The sequence below is a fragment of the Neovison vison genome, chromosome 13 (assembly GCF_020171115.1).
Source record: "Neovison vison isolate M4711 chromosome 13, ASM_NN_V1, whole genome shotgun sequence".
Classification (NCBI taxonomy): Eukaryota; Metazoa; Chordata; class Mammalia; order Carnivora; family Mustelidae; genus Neogale; species Neogale vison.
The window spans coordinates 105,363,493-105,385,025 of record NC_058103.1 but is presented as its reverse complement, the minus strand read 5'-3'; the positions used below and the strand labels follow the sequence as shown (position 1 = coordinate 105,385,025).

At 36.7% G+C, this 21,533-nt stretch overlaps 1 protein-coding gene across 6 annotated transcripts in view; it reads left to right on the top strand.

Moving 5' to 3' along the window:
- HERC1 (HECT and RLD domain containing E3 ubiquitin protein ligase family member 1) overlaps nt 1–21,533 on the top strand; it is a 144,221-nt gene that overhangs the window by 87,528 nt on the left and 35,160 nt on the right. For 3 of the 6 annotated variants that reach the window (XM_044230730.1, XM_044230733.1, XM_044230729.1), the window contains exons 38-50: nt 617–815; nt 2,936–3,096; nt 8,920–9,036; nt 9,476–9,707; nt 11,048–11,172; nt 12,178–12,398; nt 13,334–13,602; nt 14,723–14,775; nt 15,433–15,633; nt 16,263–16,437; nt 19,100–19,370; nt 19,510–19,723; nt 20,488–20,744. In XM_044230730.1, the coding sequence (XP_044086665.1) occupies nt 617–815; nt 2,936–3,096; nt 8,920–9,036; nt 9,476–9,707; nt 11,048–11,172; nt 12,178–12,398; nt 13,334–13,602; nt 14,723–14,775; nt 15,433–15,633; nt 16,263–16,437; nt 19,100–19,370; nt 19,510–19,723; nt 20,488–20,744 (2,495 nt within the window). The remainder of the gene's footprint in view (nt 1–616; nt 816–2,935; nt 3,097–8,919; nt 9,037–9,475; nt 9,708–11,047; nt 11,173–12,177; nt 12,399–13,333; nt 13,603–14,722; nt 14,776–15,432; nt 15,634–16,262; nt 16,438–19,099; nt 19,371–19,509; nt 19,724–20,487; nt 20,745–21,533) is intronic. The other 3 variants (XM_044230732.1, XM_044230731.1, XM_044230734.1) reach the window with 3 other exon arrangements.

Below are 21,533 nucleotides of genomic sequence, written 5' to 3'. Positions count from 1 at the left end.
TTTATATGTATTATATGTATTTATATGTCTTCATCTTTGCATGTTTAAAGACTAAAGATAGGCATCAAAATCAGAGTGCTAAGGAAACACAGTTTTGGTGATTAGATATCATTAGAGAAGCTCTAGTCAAATCTTACAGCAAAAGTGAGACTATTTTTTGTTTTTAAGAGAAACTTCTCTAAAAAATGAGTAATTGCTTATTACCTTATTATTTGTAGAGTTCATAACGATGGGTACAGTAGTGTATACAAGGATGTATATATGCAAGAATATTAAAAACATATTTCATGGGGTGCCTGGGTGGCTCAGTGGGTTAAGCCACTGCCTTCGGCTCAGGTCATGATCTCGGGGTCCTGGGATCGAGTTCCAAATCAGGCTCTCTGCTCGGCAGAGGCCTGCTTCCTCCTCTCTCTCTCTCTCTGCCTGCCTCTCTGCCTGCTTGTGATCTTTCTCTGTCAAATAAATAAATTCTTTTAAAAAAAATATTTCATAGAAAATGGTACTTACAAAATATATTTAGAAACTTGTCAAATTAAATCTTAAAGTTTTCCATTCACATGTCACTTGTGAAGAAACAAATTTTTAATACTTTTTAAATATTTATGTTGGTTTACAGAGATTGATCAACAAGCTGAAGAAAGTGACCAAGCCCAGCAGGCACAGACCCCAGTTACCACTAGCCCATCAGCCTCGAGCACAACTTCCTTTATGAGCAGCTCACTGGAGGACACCACAACTGCCACCACTCCAGTCACTGACACAGAGACAGTACCTGCATCTGAATCCCCTGGAGTGATGCCACTTAGTCTTCTCAGGTAGGGAAGCTAACTTCAACATCTGTCGTATTGATGCCTGTGATTCTGATCACACAATCATTCTCTTATAAAGAACGTGCCTAACTAAAAGCATTCTAGAGCTAGAAGGAACCTAAGAGTTCATAGAGTCAAACCCATTTTGCTGAAGTTGGGAATGTCCCTCAGAAGTTTAAAAACTTGTCCAAAGTCTCACAGCCAGTTTTGGGGTGGTCCCAGATCTATCACTTGTGCTGCTGATAATCAGATACTCTAGCATTGTATCTCCTTATAATAATCTTTTTTTTTCACCTAGGCTTTTGAATATTTTTTTCCTCTAAAAGTAAATGCTTGTATTGAATATTAGAGCCTCAAGATAGAGCTCACTTCCATGGAAATAATTTTCTCAGGTTACTTCCCTTTTAAGAATTATTTCTTAATTATACTTTTATTTTTAAGATCAAACAAATCTACTGGAATGAAAGAGTATGTCTTAGAGTACTGCTTTAGCCAACCCTATTTTAGTAGGTTTGTAAATTTCAAATAATGTTTAAATTTCTGTTTGCTTCAGTTTGCCAGGTATATACACGAAATGAAAAATTTTTAGGGAAAATCATTAGGAAGGGCCTATTCTGTGAGTTCCCTTAACTAGGTCTTAAGTGAAATAAAGGGCAGTAGAATGGTTAGTCTATCTTTCTCTTCTTTCTTTCCCCTCTTCCCTTAATTGACAGGTTATCATTATTCCTAGTGTGTAGACTGACATCTTAGAGAGTAGAAGAGAGAGGGGCTGTTAATCATAATGTTTCTTAATTTTTGGTGTTTGCAAGAGCCACCTGGGAAGCTTTTTAAAGCTCTGGCTGTATCTCCCTGTAGTCTCTTGGTAGGTCTGGTGGGGTACACAGTTTGTATTTGAGTTAAGGGTCCCCAGTGATTCTGATGCAGTGATCTTCAGCTCCCACACAGAGTTACTGGTCTGCTGTTAGGCATGAACACTCATCCTGGCAGTTACCATTGCCCAGTCCTCTCACATGTTAGCTCTCTCACTAGAGTAACAGTTCCAGGAGATACTTCTGTTCAAGAAAGAAGGAAGAGAGGAATAATAGGATATTTTAATATGGTTTTTAATCCTTATTGTCTTCCAAGCTGTGCTGTGCAAGCATGGGATTCACTGGTAAAATAACATTCCCTGGCTCTCACAGACATTGACAGACCTTGTGACTCCTCCTTTGTTCTCAGTCTTTGTTTGCCTGCTGTTGGCTGGGACAGCATTGGAGCTGCAGTTGTGTTTGCTTGGCTAACCATCATTTAACACTAGAAAAATCCGGGAGCAACTGACCCATCTATGAATATCATTGTATCAGTTATTTGACTGACTAGACAATGCTTTTTTGATGCTTAAAACGTTGTTATTAGTTTTGTTGGGCAAATCTTAAGAGTAGACAGCTGGTGAGGATCTTGCTCAACCTTATTCTTTAGCCAGTGTCTGCCTTCTCAGGCTGACAGGGACTGCCTCTCTTCTGCCTTTCCCCTCTAAACAGCTGTCATACCATTCATATGCTGTTTTTCAGTTGTGCAGGGGGGCCTGGACAGTTACCTTTTCTTTCCATAACATACCTATTGACTATTAACTTTATTCATTTGAATGATTTCATGGCTAGCTAGTTATTTATATTAAATTTATAATATGAAATTATATTTTATATAAATTTAAATTTGAATTTATATTTTATATTTATATAAATTTATATTTGATAGCTAACTGTAAGTTAGCTATCTTTAAAACTCTTTATTCTCTGACTACTGTATGTCTGCCAAAATACTGCTGTCATCTTGGTATTATAGTGAAAGGAAAGCATGAAGGCAGGGATTTTTAAAAATTTATTTTGCTAATTGCTCAATTTCCCCCACCTGCTTTGTTCCTGGCATTTTGCTGAACAAATAATACGCTATTATTACTTTTATAGTAAGAGGTGTCCTATTAGATAATGATTATTAAAATTGTTGGGAGTCTTTCTTCCCTCTCGATTAAACTGTAGCTAACTTACATAGTTTTCCAGGTTAAATATTCTTCTATAAGAGGACTGTGATATATTATATTATTTTCTAATTGGATTTTTATGCTAACCATTGTTGTTTTCTTAAAGGCAAATGTTCTCTAGTTACCCAACTACCACTGTACTTCCCACACGTCGTGCACAGACTCCTCCAATATCATCGTTACCAACTTCTCCTTCTGATGAAGTAGGAAGGAGGCAAAGCTTAACTTCTCCTGATTCCCAGTCAGCAAGGCCAGCTAACCGCACAGGTGTGTGTGCTGTCATGCACTATGATACCCAAACCTCTTGGCATTCCTGATATTGGTACTTAAAAACTTGGGCATTGTGTTTTTTTCTCATTGAAGGTAGAACAGTGATTTTAATTAAGGGGGCAATCTGTCCTATCAAGCTGAACTGTCTTTTTTATTTTGAAGCTGTAGATTGAATTATGGCTACTTGGGAGAGAAATGGTGTACTCTACATAAGTCATATCAGACCCTTCTTATTTTCTAACATAGGCATTTTTAGTGCTGTGAATTTCCCTTGAGCATTGCTTTTGCTTCAACCCACACATATTGAGATGCTGTGTTTTCATTTTCATTCAGTTAAAGTACTATCTATTTACCATGGATATCTTTTTTGAGAAATTGGATCATTTGGAAGTATGTTATTTTGTTTGCAAATATTTAGGAATTTTCCAAATGTCTCTCTCTTACTGATTTCTAATTTAATGTCATTGTTATCAGAGAACATGTCTTGTATAATTTGAATTCTGTTAAATTTGTTGAGACTTGCGTTGTGGCCCAGAGTATGGTCTGTTTTGATAAATATTCAATGTGCTCTTGGAAAAAACGTGTATTATGCTATTGTTGAATGGAGTGTTCTGTAAATTGTTGGTTAGGTCAAGGTGGTTGATTGTTATGTTCAAGTCTACTTATTCTATCAGTTATTGATAGAGTAGAGTTGAAATCTCTGACTGTAATTGTGGATTTATTTCCTTTTTCATTTATTATTTTTTGTTTCATGTATTTTAAAATTCTCTTTAGGTCCATAAATATCTAGGATTCTTTGGTCTTCTTATTGAATTGACCTCTTTATCATTATAAAATGACTGTCTTTACCCTGGTAATATCCTCTGCCCTTAAATCTACTTTTTCTAGTATAAATATAGCCTCCTCCTCCTCCTTATCCTTCTTTTTCTTTTTTTAAATTAGGATCGTATCTCTTCTCCTATATCTTACCTTTAACTTTTTTGTGTCTTTTTTTTTTTTTAACGGTTTCTTAAAGGCAGCTTATTGTTGGGCCTTGCTTTTTTGGGGTGAAAGGGTTCTTGCTTTTTTAATCCAACCTGATATTCTCTGCCTTTTACTTTATGTGTTTAGACCATTTACATTGAATGTGTTAATTGTATGGTTGTGTTTAAATTTATCATCTTTCTGTTCATGTCATCTTTTCTTTGTTCTTTTTTCCTCTGCTTCTACCTTCTTTGGATTAAATCAATATTTTTTTATTATTTCATCTCCTTTGTTGGCTTATTAGCTATACTTTGTATTTTTAGAGATTACCTTCAGGTATGTATTATATATCTTTAATTATCATAGGCTATCTTTAAGTAACGTTATACCACTTCATGTATATTAAAAAATGTAACAATGGTACATTTTATTTTATTTATTTTATTTTATCTTATTTATTTCCCCTTTCTCAGTCTTTGAACTTTTCTTATTCATTTAACTTATATATATGTTCTAATGCCCCATAATACATTGTTACTATTTTTTAAAGATCTATTTATTTATTTGGGTTGGTGGGAAGAGAAGGAGAGGGGGAGAGAAACTCTCAAGAAAGATTCCCCACTGAGCACAGAGTCTGATGTAGGGCTAGATCTCATGACCCTGAAATCATGACTTGAGCTGAAATCTAGAATTGGGCACTTAACCAGCTGAGCTATCCAGGCATCCCTACATTGTTATTATTTTTGCTGTAAACAAAAGAGATTTGAAAACTAAAGTGTGTATTTTATATTTACCCACATAGTTACCAGCTCTGAGATACTTCATTCCTTTATGTAGATCCAGATTTCCAGTGATACCATTTCCTTCTGCTTTCCCTTTAACATTTCTTGTAATGGTCTGCTAGTGATGAATTCTTTTGGCTCTTATGTATCTGAATAAATCTGAAAGAGTTATTTCAAAGTCATTTTTGAAAAATATTTTCATTGGGTATAGAATTCTAGATTGGCAGTTTTTTTTCTTTCAATACTTTAAGATCCTCTACCATCTTCTGGCTTGCATTATTTCCAACGATAAATTTTCTATTGTTCTGATCTTGTATAATATGCCTTTTTCTCTGCGTGCTGTTGAGATTTTTCTGTTTTATCACTAGGCTTAAGCAGTTTGATCATGACCTGCCCTGATACAGCTTTCTTCAATTTTCTTGTGCTCTGGGTTTGTTGAGCTTCTTGGGTCTATAGATTTATAGTTGTCATAAAACTTGGAAATTTTTAATCCATTATTTTTTCATATTTTTTCCTGTTTCATTCCTCCATTTCAGTATCTATGGTTATGTGTGTACAACACCATTTGAAGTTGTCCCACAGATCACTAATGCTTTGGGTTTTTTTTAATGTCTTTTTCTATATGTTTTTATAGTTTTTGTTGTTGTGTCTTCTGGTCATTAATCTTTTCTTTTGTAGTGTTTAGTTTGCTCATAATCCCATCCAGCGTATTTTTCCATTCAGACATTGTGATTTTCATAACTAGAAGTTGCTTAATCTTTTCTCTGCCTTATCACGTACATGGAATAACAGTTTTCACTGTTAGAATAGTTATGTTTAAAAAGTTTGTGAACACTGAACTATTATTGCTCCTAAGGGAAATACTGGGCTAAGTTTCTGTGAACTTCTGGTCACATTTTGTCAGCTGATCAATATATAACTTTGTTTTATGTGTGTTTATATTTAAAGACATTCTATTTAATGTATATTGTTGATTCATTAGCATTGAACTCATGACCCAAGAACACCATAGCTCTTGCCTGAATGAAATTTATCTGACACTTACATTTTCTCCATAAGACATATTACAGCCTTCTTGTGCTTAAAAACATTAGACAGCATTTCACCACTATGTTTGGGGGCCATTTTAAACAGTAAAATCACCAAGAAAAGGCACAAAAATGCAAAACATGTGACACTAAATAGATTGTGAAGATTAGACTTACTTATAGTCTCAGAACTAAAAGAAGAATGTAGAGCATCACCTGTTCTGTCTCAGCTGGGAACAAATGTGTCAGGAGCCTGAAAGGTTTTTTGTCGCTGAGTGCATATAAATGATTGTAAAAAGCACCATGAGTATTGATTTTAGAGTTATAAATTAACTTTAATGAGTAGATGAATTTTCAAATATGGAGTCCACAAATAAGGAGCATCAATTTTATACCTGTTTTAATATCCTTGTCTACTTATCATTTATCTACTTTCTAGGTCTGTTTCTATTAACTAATTTTTTTAACTTATTTTGAATTGTATTTTCTTGGTTTTTTTTTCATGTTTGGTGACTTTTTTTTATTGATTATTAGACATTGTGAATTTTACCTTATTGGGTACTGGATAGTTTATATTTATTTAAAGATACTTTAGTTTTGTTATAAGATACGGTTAAATTACTTAGAAATATTTTGATCCTCTCAAGGCTTTCTTTTAATCTTTGTTAGCAGGTAGCTTAGCTGAATTTTTCTCCCTTACTGAACCAGTGCCTTTCTTCGTTTTCTATGCAGTGCCTCATGTATCAAAGAGGTTTTTTCTCTCTGGCTTATTGTAACACAGATTCTTCCCAACCCTGTTTAACCAACCCCCAAGAATTGTTCTGCCTGCTATTTCTTGGAGATTCTTCCCTCAGCTCTGGATAGCTGCTGCACTAGCATCAGCTGAAGACTTGAGGGAAAGAAAGACCCTTTGCACATTTTTGGAGTTCACTTTCAGTGCAGCTCTCTTCTTTCCATACAGCTCTCTCTATTCCGGTATTCTACCCTGTGAACACTAGCAACCTGAATCCTTTACTCTTGTCTCCTCAATTCAGAGAGACCATTGACTTTAGATTGAATTTGCCCTCCCTGAACTGCAGCTTGGAAATTCTTTCCAGGAAATAGGCTAAGGCAGTTGTACTCTTTGCCTAATTTGATTTCCTTCTCTCAGGGATCACTGTCCTACACAGCCTGTTTGTCCATCATTTGATACATTTCCATTTCTTCTTTTAGTTGTCATAGGTAAATCCAGTCTCTCTTACTCCATGATGGCTAGAAGTAGAAGTCTGTCAGATGCATCAGGCTTGTTACCACTCTAGCAGTAGTGACATTTTTTAAGCAAAAATGAAAGTTGTCATTCTCCCACCTTCCTTCTTCTTTCCTTCCTAATTTAATTCAAAAACATTAAGTGGGGCCAAGCTATGTAGGCTTTCATGCCATCAGGATTGGGAGGTGGGTGGCATAGTGGCCCAGATTGGGAGAATCAGCCAGACTGGAGTGAGGGAAACTTCTTGTCTGTGGGAGTGGCCTGGTATGGGGTATGGGGTATTAGAGTCTGACTCATAGATGAAATGTCCACATAGTTGAGCACTAGGGATCAGGGCCATGCAGGGTGTAGAGGGCTTCTGTCAGCACTGTTCACTGAGAGAGCCTAGGAGCACTGATGCTTTAGTAGCAATAAACACATTCTAAATACCATTCTTTACTAAAAGAGAACTCTGATCTTCTTGCAGAAATAGCTGATTTCAGGGTTAAGTATGAGATGAGCCTGGAGTAGCTTGTGCCAGAAAGTGGTAAAGTGCTCAGAGATTGATGGGCGTATGCCTCAAGGATGTAGAAACCAGATTGAAGGGGCTTCCACTAGGCAAATCTGGGACATTTGTGGCATCAAAATAAAAATCACAATTATAGTATCATATAATAACCCATGAATACAGTGAGAATCTGTAACCCTATAGTGATGGAGAAAGGAAACTGATAAATCTGAAAGCAGTGATAGAATTAGGAAATCCTCATTCGTCAACCATCATAATAATAATAAATAATTCAGCCAATAAACAATAATGGGTGCTAGTGAGTCTAACTTTGATAAGGAATGGGATCTTTACATTTTCTCATAGTTCTTCCCAATAAATATTTATTACAGAGGGGGAAAAAATAGGAGTACTTTTATGGTGGGGAAACCTGGCAGATACCAGCTTAACTCAAGCGATCAAATCAGCATCTCCAGTAACGGAACAAATGGAAATCTTGTATCATTTGATAGAATGCAATGCGTAGAGGGCGACATCAGTTTTTTGGTACTTCTGCCAAAAAGCACAACCTGAATCTAATCGTGAGACATCATTAAACCCAAATTGAGCGACTTTCTGTAATCTTCAAAGTATCAAAGTAATTGAAGGAGATGGAAGAGATATGAAAACTAAATGGAAGGATTATCCTGGATTGGCTCCTTTGCTGTAGAGAAAATGGAAGGATTATCCTGGATTGGCTCCTTTGCTGTAGAGAACACTATCAGGACTTCTGGAGAAACTAGAGTGGGGTCTGGATTAGATGTTAACATTGTTAATTTCCTTACTCTGATGGCGTGTTATGCAGAACAGTGGCCTTTTTGGTAGGAGTTGATATGTTAGAGTATTCAGGGGAGTTGGAGCATCATGTCTGCTACTTACTCTCCAGTGGGTCAGGGATAAGAGAATTCTTTTGTACTATGTTTGCAAATTTCTGTTAAGTTTAAAATTTTTGTAAGTAAGAAACTATTTCAAAATAAAAAAAACATTTTATAATTTTTAGCAGCTTATTTTGTGCTAGCTTTATGAAAAACCTTAAAAAGCTGTAACTTAGTCATATTAACTATAACTTTATCACAGGTTAATCATGACCTGAACAGAAATCAAGAATTGAACGCTTAATGGGCTGAGCCACCCAGGTGCCCCATGAATTCTTAATAGAAAAAAAATTCATTAAATTTGTACAGTATTAAGAAATTGGGGACTTACAGTATAAGGTCACTTTTTACTCATGGTATGTAGTGATACAGGCTTTTATTTCTCTTTCTTTTGTCTTAGCCCTGTCAGACCCCAGCAGTAGACTTTCAACTTCTCCTCCTCCTCCAGCAATTGCAGTACCCTTGCTGGAAATGGGGTTCTCTCTCCGGCAGATTGCCAAAGCCATGGAAGCCACAGGTAGGATGTTATGTTTACATATCCATATATGTAGATATGAGAAGCCTGGTCTTATTGAGGGTGATATATTTTTTAAGATACCATAAAGCTTTTTAACAGCTGATTTAGTTACAGTGGCATCATAGAAGACACTGTTGAACTGATACCATGAATAACTAATTATGTTGCCCCAAATCAATATTATTCTTTTCCTTTTTTTTTTTTTTTCTTTTAAGGATTTTATTTATGTATTTGACAGAGGGAGAGATAGCAAGAGAGGAAACCCATGCCAGGGGAGAAGTAGAGGGAGAAGCAGGCTTCCCACTGAGCACTGAGCAGAGAGCCTGATGTGGGGCTCAATCCTAGGACCCTGGGATCATGACCTGAGCTGAAGGCAGACGCTTAATGACTGAGCCATCCAGGCACCCCAGTATCATACTTTTCTTTTTCACCTTTTCAGGTGCTCGAGGAGAGGCTGATGCCCAAAACATTACTGTCCTTGCCATGTGGATGATAGAGCACCCTGGACATGAGGATGAGGAGGAACCCCAATCAGGCTGCACAGCAGACTCAAGGCACGGAGCAGCAGTTCTAGGCAGTGGTGGGAAGTCAAATGACCCCTGTTATTTGCAGTCACCAGGAGACATCCCATCAGCTGATGCTGCTGAAATGGAAGAAGGCTTTAGTGAAAGGTGAAATTCCAATTTCTGTATTTCTGTTTTATGTGGTTTAAGTGATACTTCCAAGTGCTCCATTTATTTCCCTTCATAGGTGCTTTTTTTTTTTAAGGTTTTATTTATTTATTTGACAAAGAGAGAGAGACCACAAGTTAGGCAGAGAGTGGGGGAAGCAGGCTCCCCGCAGAGCGGAGAACCCAACGTGAGGCTCAATCCTGGGACCCCGAGATCATGACCTGAGCTGAAGGCAGAGGCTTAACCCACTGAGCCACCCAGGTGCCCCTCGTAGGTGCTTCTAATGGTGTGTAAAGTTGCTAACTAGAGAAATAAGGTGGACATTTCAGTTACAAGTTTATGTTTCTGTGAAGGGTAAAAATGACATCACAAGTTTTGACTTGAACAGATGTTTTCATGGAAAAGAGGAAATAATTTTTATATAAAATTAAGCTGAAAAGAGGAAACTGAAAATTAAAACAATTTTTTTCAGAAACAAAATAAGCATTCTGATAAAATAATTTTATCTCCTATAAGTGATGTAGAATATTCATATTTGAACTTAATGCATATAGAAGTGGACTTTTAAATTTTTTCTTAATATAGATTTTATCTTTATCTCTTCTTTAGTTTTTAATATCTAGTACAGTACACCATTTTTTTTAATTATAAAAAGAATTCTGTGATAATGCATAGCCTAAGATGAGATGTAATAAAATACTCTGTAGCTTTTCCTAAAATCTTCCCACTTTAATACTTCTCATGACTTTGTCTTCATTTTTCTTTGTAGCTCATGAAGTCATTTGGTTAACAAGGCTTGTATCTTTTTTAATATGCAGATTTTTCCTACAAGCTCAGTGGATATTTTCATAACTTATTTTGAAATAGGTTTCTCATTGGCAAGGATTCTCAATCATTTCAAATTTTAACTATTTAATCATTTAGAATTTAGTTAAGACCATTGATCTCATTTGGATTTGAACATGATTAAGCATCATTTCCTTGTTGGCATAATTCAAAATTAGATAGGGGTACTTGGCTGACTCAATCAGTGGAGCATGCACCGCTTGATGCTGGGGTCATGAGTTTAAGTTTCATGTTGGCCATAAAGCCTACTTAAAAAATAAATAAATAAAAGTTAAAAAATAATAGCTAAAATTACTGCTTACCTAGGGCAATATGACATATTTATAATTTAGGAGCTTTACCAAGGACAAGATATATTTCAGTTTAATTGTAAGTACATTTTATTCTTGGTACTGTTTGGAAGGAAATGCAATACCACAAGAGAGCTTGTGCCTATGCCTTGCGTTTATGGTAGTTCTGAAAAATTTATGCTGCTTTCTAATTTGCACTTGTAGCCCTGATAATCTGGACCATACAGAGAATGCAGCTTCTGGAAGTGGACCACCAGCTAGGGGTCGCTCAGCAGTAACAAGAAGGCACAAGTTTGATTTAGCAGCGCGCACATTGCTGGCAAGAGCAGGTAATTAATATGTTTCACATCCGTCTGTTAGTAAAAGTCATACAGTTTATATTTTAGAGTCCCCGTGAAAGCAACATTAAAGAAGATGTAAACTAATGATACGAAGTACTCAGTTTCTCCACATTAAGAGAGTAGCTATTTGCATTTTACTATCTACTTACATAATTTTGCATTGAAATCACAGCATACATTCATAGATTTATTTTTAAGCTTCCTCTGGATGCAAAAGTCTATACTGGTTACTTGTAGATCCTGAGATTTTTTTTTTTTAATAAATGTGTTCTCTGCCATCAAGCTATTTATACTTTAAGAAGTAAAGATGCATGTTTAAAATTTAACATTAAATTAAGTGAGAAGGAACTGAAAAGAGCACTGTGCCAAAGTAGGTACTGGGTTTTCTTATGTGCTCTAGGCCCTAGGGCTAAACTACTAGGTAAGGCCTTAGATAAGCAAAAATAAATTCCATTGTTACTTTTGTAAAATACTTCCAGGATTATGCTCTAGACATGTGAAGTGTAATTTATAAGGGAACGTATTTTTCCAAGTAAAAGCTAGGATATGTGATTTTTTAAAATAGCACTTGATCTTTGAGCTATTAAAACATAAATAATTTTTCAGTAATCTATGGTAACAGAGAAGTTGAGGCTGAGCTAGAAAATATGGGATGTTTAGTTAATATATAGGAAAGGTACTGATTTTTAAAAAAATAACCCTAAAAGAATAACAACAGCCCATATTTATTGTTTTTCTTATTTACATTATATGAAATATTTTACATGGATTATTTTGTTTAAACCTATTAACAGCCCTGTGAGTTAGGAGTGTTGTTACCCCATTTTACAGAGAAGAAACACATATATAGGTGAAATTTTATGTTTATGGTCCGGAATCCAGTAAATTAACTGAGCTAGGCTCTTACCTGCATGTATGGCAGTTAAGAACTGGCGAAGTATTCAGAATTACTTTATACATGCAAATAAAATGCCTTTTTTGTTTCGTTCTGAGCGGGGTTATACCGCTCTGTGCAGGCCCACAGGAATCAAAGTCGGAGAGAAGGAATATCTTTGCAGCAAGACCCAGGGTCGCTGTATGACTTTAATTTAGATGAGGAATTGGAAATTGATCTTGATGATGAAGCGATGGAAGCTATGTTTGGACAAGACCTGACCAGTGACAATGATATTCTGGGAATGTGGATCCCAGAGGTACTGGATTGGCCTACCTGGGTGTGTGTGATTGCAGCGGGGGCTGCTCTGACTTATTTTCCTGCCCTCCTGTTCATGTAGCTTACTAACAATAGCCTTGCCTAAAGTTGTTACACTCTGAAAATTTCAGTCTTTCATCTCATAGTAAAGTTTGGGGCTCTAATGCTTAATGTTACTTTGATACCTACAAACTAATAAGAAAAATTCTTTCTTGCTTTCTCTGTGCGATTTTATTGCTTCTCTCCCTAGACTAGATGAATAGAGCCATATAATGGTAATATTTGATTTATAATATCAAAGATAGATTACAAAATAGGCATCAGGTCCTAGTCAGCTCTGCTGGGTATAGAACATGGCTGCTATGCTCACCTTGCTATCTGAATGCATGCTCTTCTCCTTCATAGATTCCTAGATTCCATTTAATCACTGTAATGCCTCATTCTAACAACCAGTGCCACCTAGGTCTTGTAACTACATCCAGGGCCAGGGTACATGCTGGGTTTGTATGTTTTCATTGTTTGTAGCAGGGAGACTGAAAACTTCACAGGTCTAAGTCCTACAGAAGAGAGCATCTACTATATTAATAAGATAAATGAATCCAAATGACTTCTTAGAAATTCAGATAAAAGATGTACGTGTTATGGCCAGATGAAAAGTAGCTTTATTAGGATTTTTTAAAAAATCACTTGAGATAGGGCTAATTATTTTTATTAACTCCTATCAATAGGATAGTGGGTTACCTTACTTGTAACTTACTCAATTGAGAAAGGGCAAAGCACAGCTTTAGATCATGAGCTCTAAATCCTGATTTGAAAGAAATTTGTTATGTCACATTAATGAACATCCTGCAAATACTCTAGCATATGTAAAGAAAGTCATTAATATATAAATATCTATTTTTCTCTTCTTAACTTTATGTTAAATTGACTAATAATTTGATATGAAATTTTGTGCAGCATGTTTGTGAGTCTGAAGACAGGGAAGAAGTGGTGGTGTGTGAACTGTGTGAATGCAGTGTCGTCAGTTTCAACCAGCACATGAAGAGAAATCACCCTGGCTGTGGGCGCAGCGCAAACCGCCAGGGCTACCGCAGCAATGGCTCCTATGTGGATGGCTGGTTTGGTGGCGAATGTGGGAGTGGGAATCCATACTACCTGCTCTGCGGCAGCTGCAGGGAAAAGTACTTAGCCCTGAAGACCAAATCCAAGGCAACAAGTTCTGAAAGGTACCTTGAAATTGTAGAGATATCCAGACCCTCTGAATAAAGAGTATAAAGTTTATGCTGAGTGAAATCAGTCAAGCAGAGAGAGTCAATTATCATATGGTTTCACTCATTTGTGGAGCATAACCAATAGCATGGAGGACAAGGGGCGTTAGAGAGGAGTAGGGAATTTGGGTAAATTGGAAGGGGAGATGAACCATGAGAGACTATGGACTCTGAAAAACAGTCTGAGGGGTTTGAAGTGGCGGGGGGGGGGGTGGGAGGTTGGGGTACCAGGTGGTGGGTATTATAGAGGGCACAGCTTGCATGGAGCACTGGGTGTGGTGAAAAAATAATGAATACTGTTTTTCTGAAAATAAATAAATTGGGAAAAAAAAAAAGAGTACAAAAAAAAAAAAGAGTATAAAGTTTCTCTCTCATCAAGACATGGGAATTACAGCTTTTTTAATGAGAGGAGTTACACTTAACCTTTCCCTAAGTCCCATGATTGCTGAATTGGGGGCAGGAAGGATGGAGGAGGTTGAGGGATTCATGTTTTGCCAGAGCTGGGAGCCTGTAGCCTGGTAACAATGGCATGGCAGCAGCTTCTTTGCTGGAGTCAGAGTCCATTAACCTTGGACTTACTGGCAAGTTCTGGGTAGGGCCCTTGCCTTAACCTTTAGGACCTCATGGTCAGTTTTTCTCATTGGCGTTTTTTTACCCTGTTTTTGATCTTTACCCTGTTTAAGATCTTTTTATTGATTAAAAAAATAAAGTTTAGATTAAATGAGCTTCCATGACAACATTACTTCTTTTTATCCTTGAATAGCAATTCATCTGTAGTGAGTAGGTCTTTTGTCCTTATTGTCAATGATTAAAATCTTTACAGCATTCTGGAAGAGTTTTGACTAAGAGTTTTTGTAGGTGACCCAGAAACCTCCCCAGTAATATGATAAAATAGTCATTGATTTTTGTAAGACTGTGTGTACATACATATTGTAGTTTTTATTAGCATATAACACAAAACACTTTTATTCTGTGTTGCTTTATTAATGACCTTTTAAAATGTTCTAATGCCTTAATTTGCATTTTGGGGTACTAATTGTTTTGTATAAAAATACAATGTTCTTCATGTTTGGTGCAGGTACAAGGGACAAGCTCCAGATCTAATTGGCAAACAGGACAGTGTGTATGAAGGTAGTTATTTTGAGAGCTTCTTTATTTTACATGTTCCTATATTTTTATATATATACCTTCTGCTTAACATCTGTTACTAAAATTTACCTTTTTGTATATGTGTTTGTATTTAGGTACATGTTAACTCAAAACATTCTCTAGAAAGCTCAAGGTAGTTTCAATAGCCCTAGTTCTTAAAACCAAAGGAAAAGGACCTGGATTCAAATACTAGCTTGACCACAGAATGTTAGTCTTTGCATGACGTGTTTTTTTCAGATTTTTTCTCTGAGAAAAGTAAAAAATAAAAAGTTGAAGACAGCATGAATTTATCTGGAGCATTCATTTCCTTGAAATAACTGATTGTGTAATGATTATGGATAGGGTTAAGAACTCTCTGTTGACCCAATACTTTTTATCAGTTGAAATCTCCATTACTAGCTGTAATATTTGCTTTTGCTTTAAGTGAGTTTAACTACTCTGACTCCTTTTCCTTAGACTCTCACTGTGCCTCAGAAGTGCGGTTTGGTTGGGTCATCAGGAGACGGCACCATAGTTCATTTTGTGGGTCCTGGGCTCTCGGTCCATCTGCATTTTAGACCTATCTCACAGTAACTCTTGCCAGTAGAGTTATGTCCTGTTTATATTCACATACCATACGTTTATTTATTTAAATTCCAGAAGACTGGGACATGTTGGATGTTGATGAAGATGAAAAGCTAACGGGTGAAGAAGAATTTGAATTACTTGCTGGACCACTTGGTTTAAATGACCGACGCATTGTACCAGAACCAGTTCAGTTCCCTGACAGTGATCCCTTGGGAGCATCGGTAGCAATGGTAACCGCTACCAACAGTATGGAAGAGACTCTGATGCAAATAGGTAAACTGAAATGCTAATTGGCATGGATTTTATAGAGTCTGTATTAATTTGTTTCTTAGGTTAGGTGGTAAATAATAACACAACATTGTTCTACCCCATCAAGTGTCTTTAGTCAATTGTTTTAACATTTTGAAGGTATCATGTAGTATTATTTATTTATTTTTTTATGAAATATTAAAATGATTTTAAAAAAGTTAATAAAATGTGAGTATGATTTTTTTTTTGACATTGTGATAAGAGAATCCTGGAGCTGACTAAAAACAATTCGGCAGTCTTTTTTTTTTTTTTTTTGGCATGAGAGGGAATGGGTGATTTTTCTATCAGGAATACAAAATAAAGAATTAATGTTGATGACTCAGTCCTTTCTCTTGTACTCAAAGCATATTTCTAAAACTATCTTTCCTTTGTTAGTATTAGTAGAAATGATATATGAGCAAAATAAATGACACCAAAACATTTTAAGAAACATACATAATAGATTATTGCTTTAGAAATGTTCATTTCTCCCAGGGAGTTTTCTGTGTAACTAAGTCCAGATGAACAAAACACACTGGTTTGCTGTGTTTTCTTGCAGCCCAGAACCTAGGTAGAATGGGAAAATTTTTCACTAGTCTGGGTATGTTTTTCAGGTTGCCATGGCTCTGTAGAAAAGAGTTCCTCTGGAAGAATAACACTAGGTGAGCAGGCAGCTGCTTTAGCAAACCCTCATGACCGGGTTGTGGCTTTAAGGAGAGTGACTGCTGCTGCCCAGGTTCTTCTGGCAAGAACCATGGTAATGAGAGCTCTGTCTCTTCTCTCAGTAAGGTGAGTACTTGTGTCAAATGATGCTGTTAGTTTCTAGTATATAATTGACAGGAGTCTGATACTGTTTGGGAGGATGAGATAGAATTTTTAGAACCTCAGATATCTACCATTGAATGAAAGAAGTTAGACATAGTTATCATTTTTATTCAGTCAGTAAACACATAGCTCTTATCTGAAATGGGAAACTAAGGCTATCAGTCCATTTGGCACAAGATAAAAATAAAAGGTTGAATGAAACTAAGGCTATATCAGTCCATTTGGTGCAAGACAAAAACAAAAGTTTTGAATGAATGAAAATTGACCAGCTGTGTAGCTACTTCAACCTGCAGATTTCATCAAAGAGATTCCTGCCATGCTCATATTGTGGAATGTTATATTAGAAAAGGAAAAGAGCCAAGAATACCTAAAAGACATCCATTTAAGAAATAGTTAAGCAAAGGTATATAACTACAAATTGGTGAAGACAGAAGGACCTGAAATAAAAACTCAAAGTAAAATTTAGAGGAGACTCTGTTATTGGTTCAAGAATAGGTAGTTTGGAGAATGGAGGAGCAGAGTTTAGAAACTGACCCACAGGTTGTTCCATCGTGTAATGGTGAGCACTCTGGACTCTGAAACTGACCCACATATGTAGATAAACACCTGATTTATGATTTGATTTATGACTGTGTTTATACTGCAGAACAATGAGGAATTGATGTCTTTTCAATAACTTGGCCTAGGTCAGATGGTTTATTCACATAGGAAAAAGTGAGTCTTGGCTCCAGCCTCACATTAATTAAAACAAATATTTCCAAATGGCCCTTAGGCCTATATGTGAAAGATAAACCAATAATGTTTCTATAAGGTAGGAAGAATTGATTCTTTTTTTTTTTTTAAGATTTTATTTATTTGACAGACAGTGAGAGAGGAATACAAGGAAGGGGAGTGGGAGAGGGAGAAGCAGGCTTCCCACTGAGCAGGGATCCTGATGTGGGGCTCCATCCCAGGACCCTAGGATCATGACCTGAGCCGAAGGCAGACGCCTAATAACTGAGCCACTCAGGTGCCCCGGAAGAATTGATTGAGTCACAAAAAGCATTCATCATAAAGAAAAAGACTAATAAATTGTACTACATTTAAAAAGAACTTCTGTTTAGCAAAAGTCATTAAGGAAGTAAAAAGAAAGTTAAAAAAAAAAGCCACTGAATGGGAGAAGAATTATCATTGTATATAACCAATAGAATGTAAAGAACTCCTATAAATCCATAAGAAAAATAGACAACCCGAAAGAAGAATGGGGAAAATGCAAAAATAATATGAGAGGATCGCCAAATGGCCAGTGAACATGGAAAATGAGGTGTTCAACCTCAGTGGTCTTTCAAGAAATGAAAATGAAAGCCCAATGAGATACTGATACACACCCACCAGAATGGCTAAAATTTAAAAGATTGGGAGGGAAATGTGAGCAGTTTCTCACTGCCAGTGGGAAAGCAAATTGGTACAGCTACTTTGAAAAACTCTTCGATATTACCAAACAAAGGTGTGTATTAACATACTCTATGACCTAGAAAACTACTTCTGGGTCTGTATTCAAGAGAAATGCTTATATATGTGCACCCAAAGATATAAGCAGGAACATTCATTGGCAGTGCTGTTCATAATAGCCCTTTGCTGGAAACCACCTAATTATCATCAGTGTGGATAAATGAATTGTGGTAGATTTTATTAATATGACAGTGAAGATGAGTATTTGCTGCTATAAAGCAACAACAAGGATGAGTCTTATAAGCATGATGTTGAACAAAGAAACCGCAAAAGAATATAGACTTTTTTCTCTTATTTATATTAAGTTCAAAACAGGCCAAACTGATTTATGACTTTGAAAGTCTGTGATATTGTTTACTTTTGAGAGCCTAGTGACTGAGATAGGCCTAAGCAGGCTCCTGAGGTACTGGTAATGTTTTGTTTCTTGTTCTGGGAAATCATTACATGGGATTGTCCAGTTTATGAAAATTCATAATTTGTGAACTTTCCTGTAATTATCCTTTGGTATTCAGTTATACTTCAAGTATATTCAATTGAGACTGTGGACTCTGAGAAACAAACTGAGGGTTTTGGAGAGGAAGGGGGTGGGAGGTTAGGTGAGCCTGGTGGTGGATATTTAAGGAAGGCACGTATTACATGGAGTACTGGGTGTGGTGTATAAACAACAAATCTTGGAACACTGAAAAAATGAAATTAAATTAATCAATAGAAGGGTGCCTGGGTGGCTAGGTGGGTTAAGCCGCTGCCTTTAGCTCAGGTCATGACCCAGGGGTCCTGGGATGAAGTCCTGCATCGGGCTTTCTGCTTGGCGGGGAGCCTGCTTCTCTCTCTCTCTCTCTCTCGGCCTGCCTGTCTGCCTACTTGTGATCTCTGTCTGACTGTCTGTCAGATAAATAAAATCTTTAAAAAAAATCAAAAGAAAACATAAATAAAATATGAAGATGTTTAAAGTTTCTATAACAGCTTCAGCTTATATAGTATTTTTTAACTTCTCTTAGGATATATATGATTAGTGATATTGCAGCTTGCTTTTTATTTTGATTGTTGGTATTTTGGTATGTTATGTGGGGTTCCAAATGGTCCCTTCAGAAATCTGTTTTCTTTATCCATCTGAAGTGTGTTTCTTTCTTGCCAGTGGTTCCAGCTGTAGCCTGGCTGCCGGTCTTGAATCTCTGGGGCTGACAGATATCCGAACCCTGGTTCGGTTAATGTGCTTGGCTGCAGCAGGGAGAGCTGGCCTCTCCACCAGCCCTTCTGCCATGGCCAGCCCCTCGGAACGCCCACGAGGTGGGCACAGCAAGGCCAGCAAGCCCATCTCTTGCCTGGCTTACCTGAGCACAGCGGTGGGATGTCTGGCATCAAACACTCCGAGTGCTGCAAAACTTCTGGTGCAGTTGTGTACACAGGTGAGCTGGTTTTCACTGCTCTTCTTGTTGCGATGCTTACTTCTGACCAATTCTTATTAAAGAGCCTTTTGAGGCGAAATCTTTTAGTTCCAAAATTATATGTAAAAATTAAATCTGTTTGTTCCAATTGCCTCTTCAGAACTTGATTTCTGCTGCAACAGGTGTAAATCTAACCACAGTCGATGATCCAATTCAGCGAAAGTTTCTACCCAGCTTTCTCCGAGGAATTGCTGAAGAGAACAAGCTTGTTACCTCCCCAAATTTTGTTGTAACTCAGGCCCTTGTGGCGTTACTAGCAGACAAGGGGGCCAAACTGAGACCTAACTATGATAAGTCAGAAGTTGAAAAAAAAGGTACGTTTCATACCATTTACCATTTAAATATGTAGTCTTGTAACCAATTTGATTCATGCTTTTTAAAACATGTTTTAGAGTTGTTGTAAGTGATGAATTACATAGCATCATGTATACTTCTGAAGTGCAGATCATGAAAGAAGTGCATGGATCCTTTTTTCATTGTACATGGAAACAAATATTAGAAAAATTCACCAGATTTGTCTTGGTTTGATTAGACTGTTGTATTAGATTATGGTTTGAGTCACCAATAGATAATTCTGATTAGGTTTCCTTAATAAAACCTAGATAAAGATAGTGCTATTTTTATCTTTGTCATAAGATGATAACAGTTTGAAAGGCTTCTTTAATCACTATTATCTGTCAGTCTCTTCATCAGAACCATTTGGCCAAGATAAATGGGCCTTTGGATCTGTCAGCACAGCCCCTTGACTGGCTGTTATGATCACTTTTAGCAGCAGAAACCAAACTTTTTAGGGCATGCTGCCTCTGTCTTGGCCTTAAAAATCATTTCTGCTGCGTTCTCGGTCAGTGCGGCCTTAGAGCAAAGACTGTTGATAGATGTATATAAATGTATATTTGCAGTGAATCAGATTTATTATAGAATATGGTATGAGATAAATGCTTTATATCTTGTATGCATATCTTAGTGAAATGATTGCTTGCAAAAGTGCTAATTCTTTAAAGATATGGGTTAACCCATTTTTTTTGTTCACCACCACCAGCTCTTACCTGGGCATCATTTCATTGTTTTGTTTAAGCAGGTTTAACTGCCCAATTGTATGCCCATCCTTCCTATGATCCTTCTGCTGTAGGCCCTCTGGAGCTGGCTAATGCCCTGGCAGCCTGCTGCCTCTCCTCCAGGCTGTCCTCACAGCATAGGCAATGGGCTGCTCAGCAGCTTGTGCGCACTCTTGCTGCGCATGACCGCGACAACCAAACTACTCCCCAAACACTCGCCGATATGGGAGGAGATCTCAGAAAATGCTCCTTTATCAAGTTGGAGGCTCATCAGAACAGAGTATGTATTTTGAGCCTTATGTGTGTTAATCACCTATGTAGGATAAAAGTTTCTTTCCTTCTCAAAGAGCTCAAAGTTCAGATCTTAGCCTCTTTCTCTCTCTCTTTGTTTCTCTCTTTCTCTCTCACACACAAAATTACTTGGCCAGGAGTTACAAGCTCTCCTGTCTCTGTATGTTGGGTTGACATAATAGTATCAAAGAGAAAAATCAGTTGGGGGAGGAGAAGAAAACCAAGGGAATTGCCTCACAAAAAATGAGGGCTTCTCCATGCAAAAGGAAGAGAAGTTGTCCTCATTATTTTAATCTAACGCACTGAACTCCAGAGGATTGACAAGGGTGGTTTAGGAAATGAAGACTGATCTCCATGATTTGCCAATTTAAAAATCACTTCTTAGTCTGTACTGTTTATTTTGTAGAACATATAAATATGTTGAAATATTTATACTTTATTGAATTAAATACACATTTTTAGTAAAGATTCTAGTACTATCTCCAATAACTCAAATGAGTTTGGGCAAAGTACTTTAAAACCATAAAAATAGATTATGTTTACAAGCCAATTAGAATAGAGTGAGACCATGTATATTACATTAGATCATGAATGTTTTTCTTTTACAGTTTCCCTGTAGATTTTTTTTTAAATTTGCTTATCATTTGAATCAAAACTTTCTTAGGATTGTAGGACTTTTTCTGAATGAAATCTTGCCATTTGCAACCATATGGATGGAGCTAGAGAGTATAAGGCTAAGCAAAATAAATTAGAGAAAGACAAATACCTTGATTTCTCT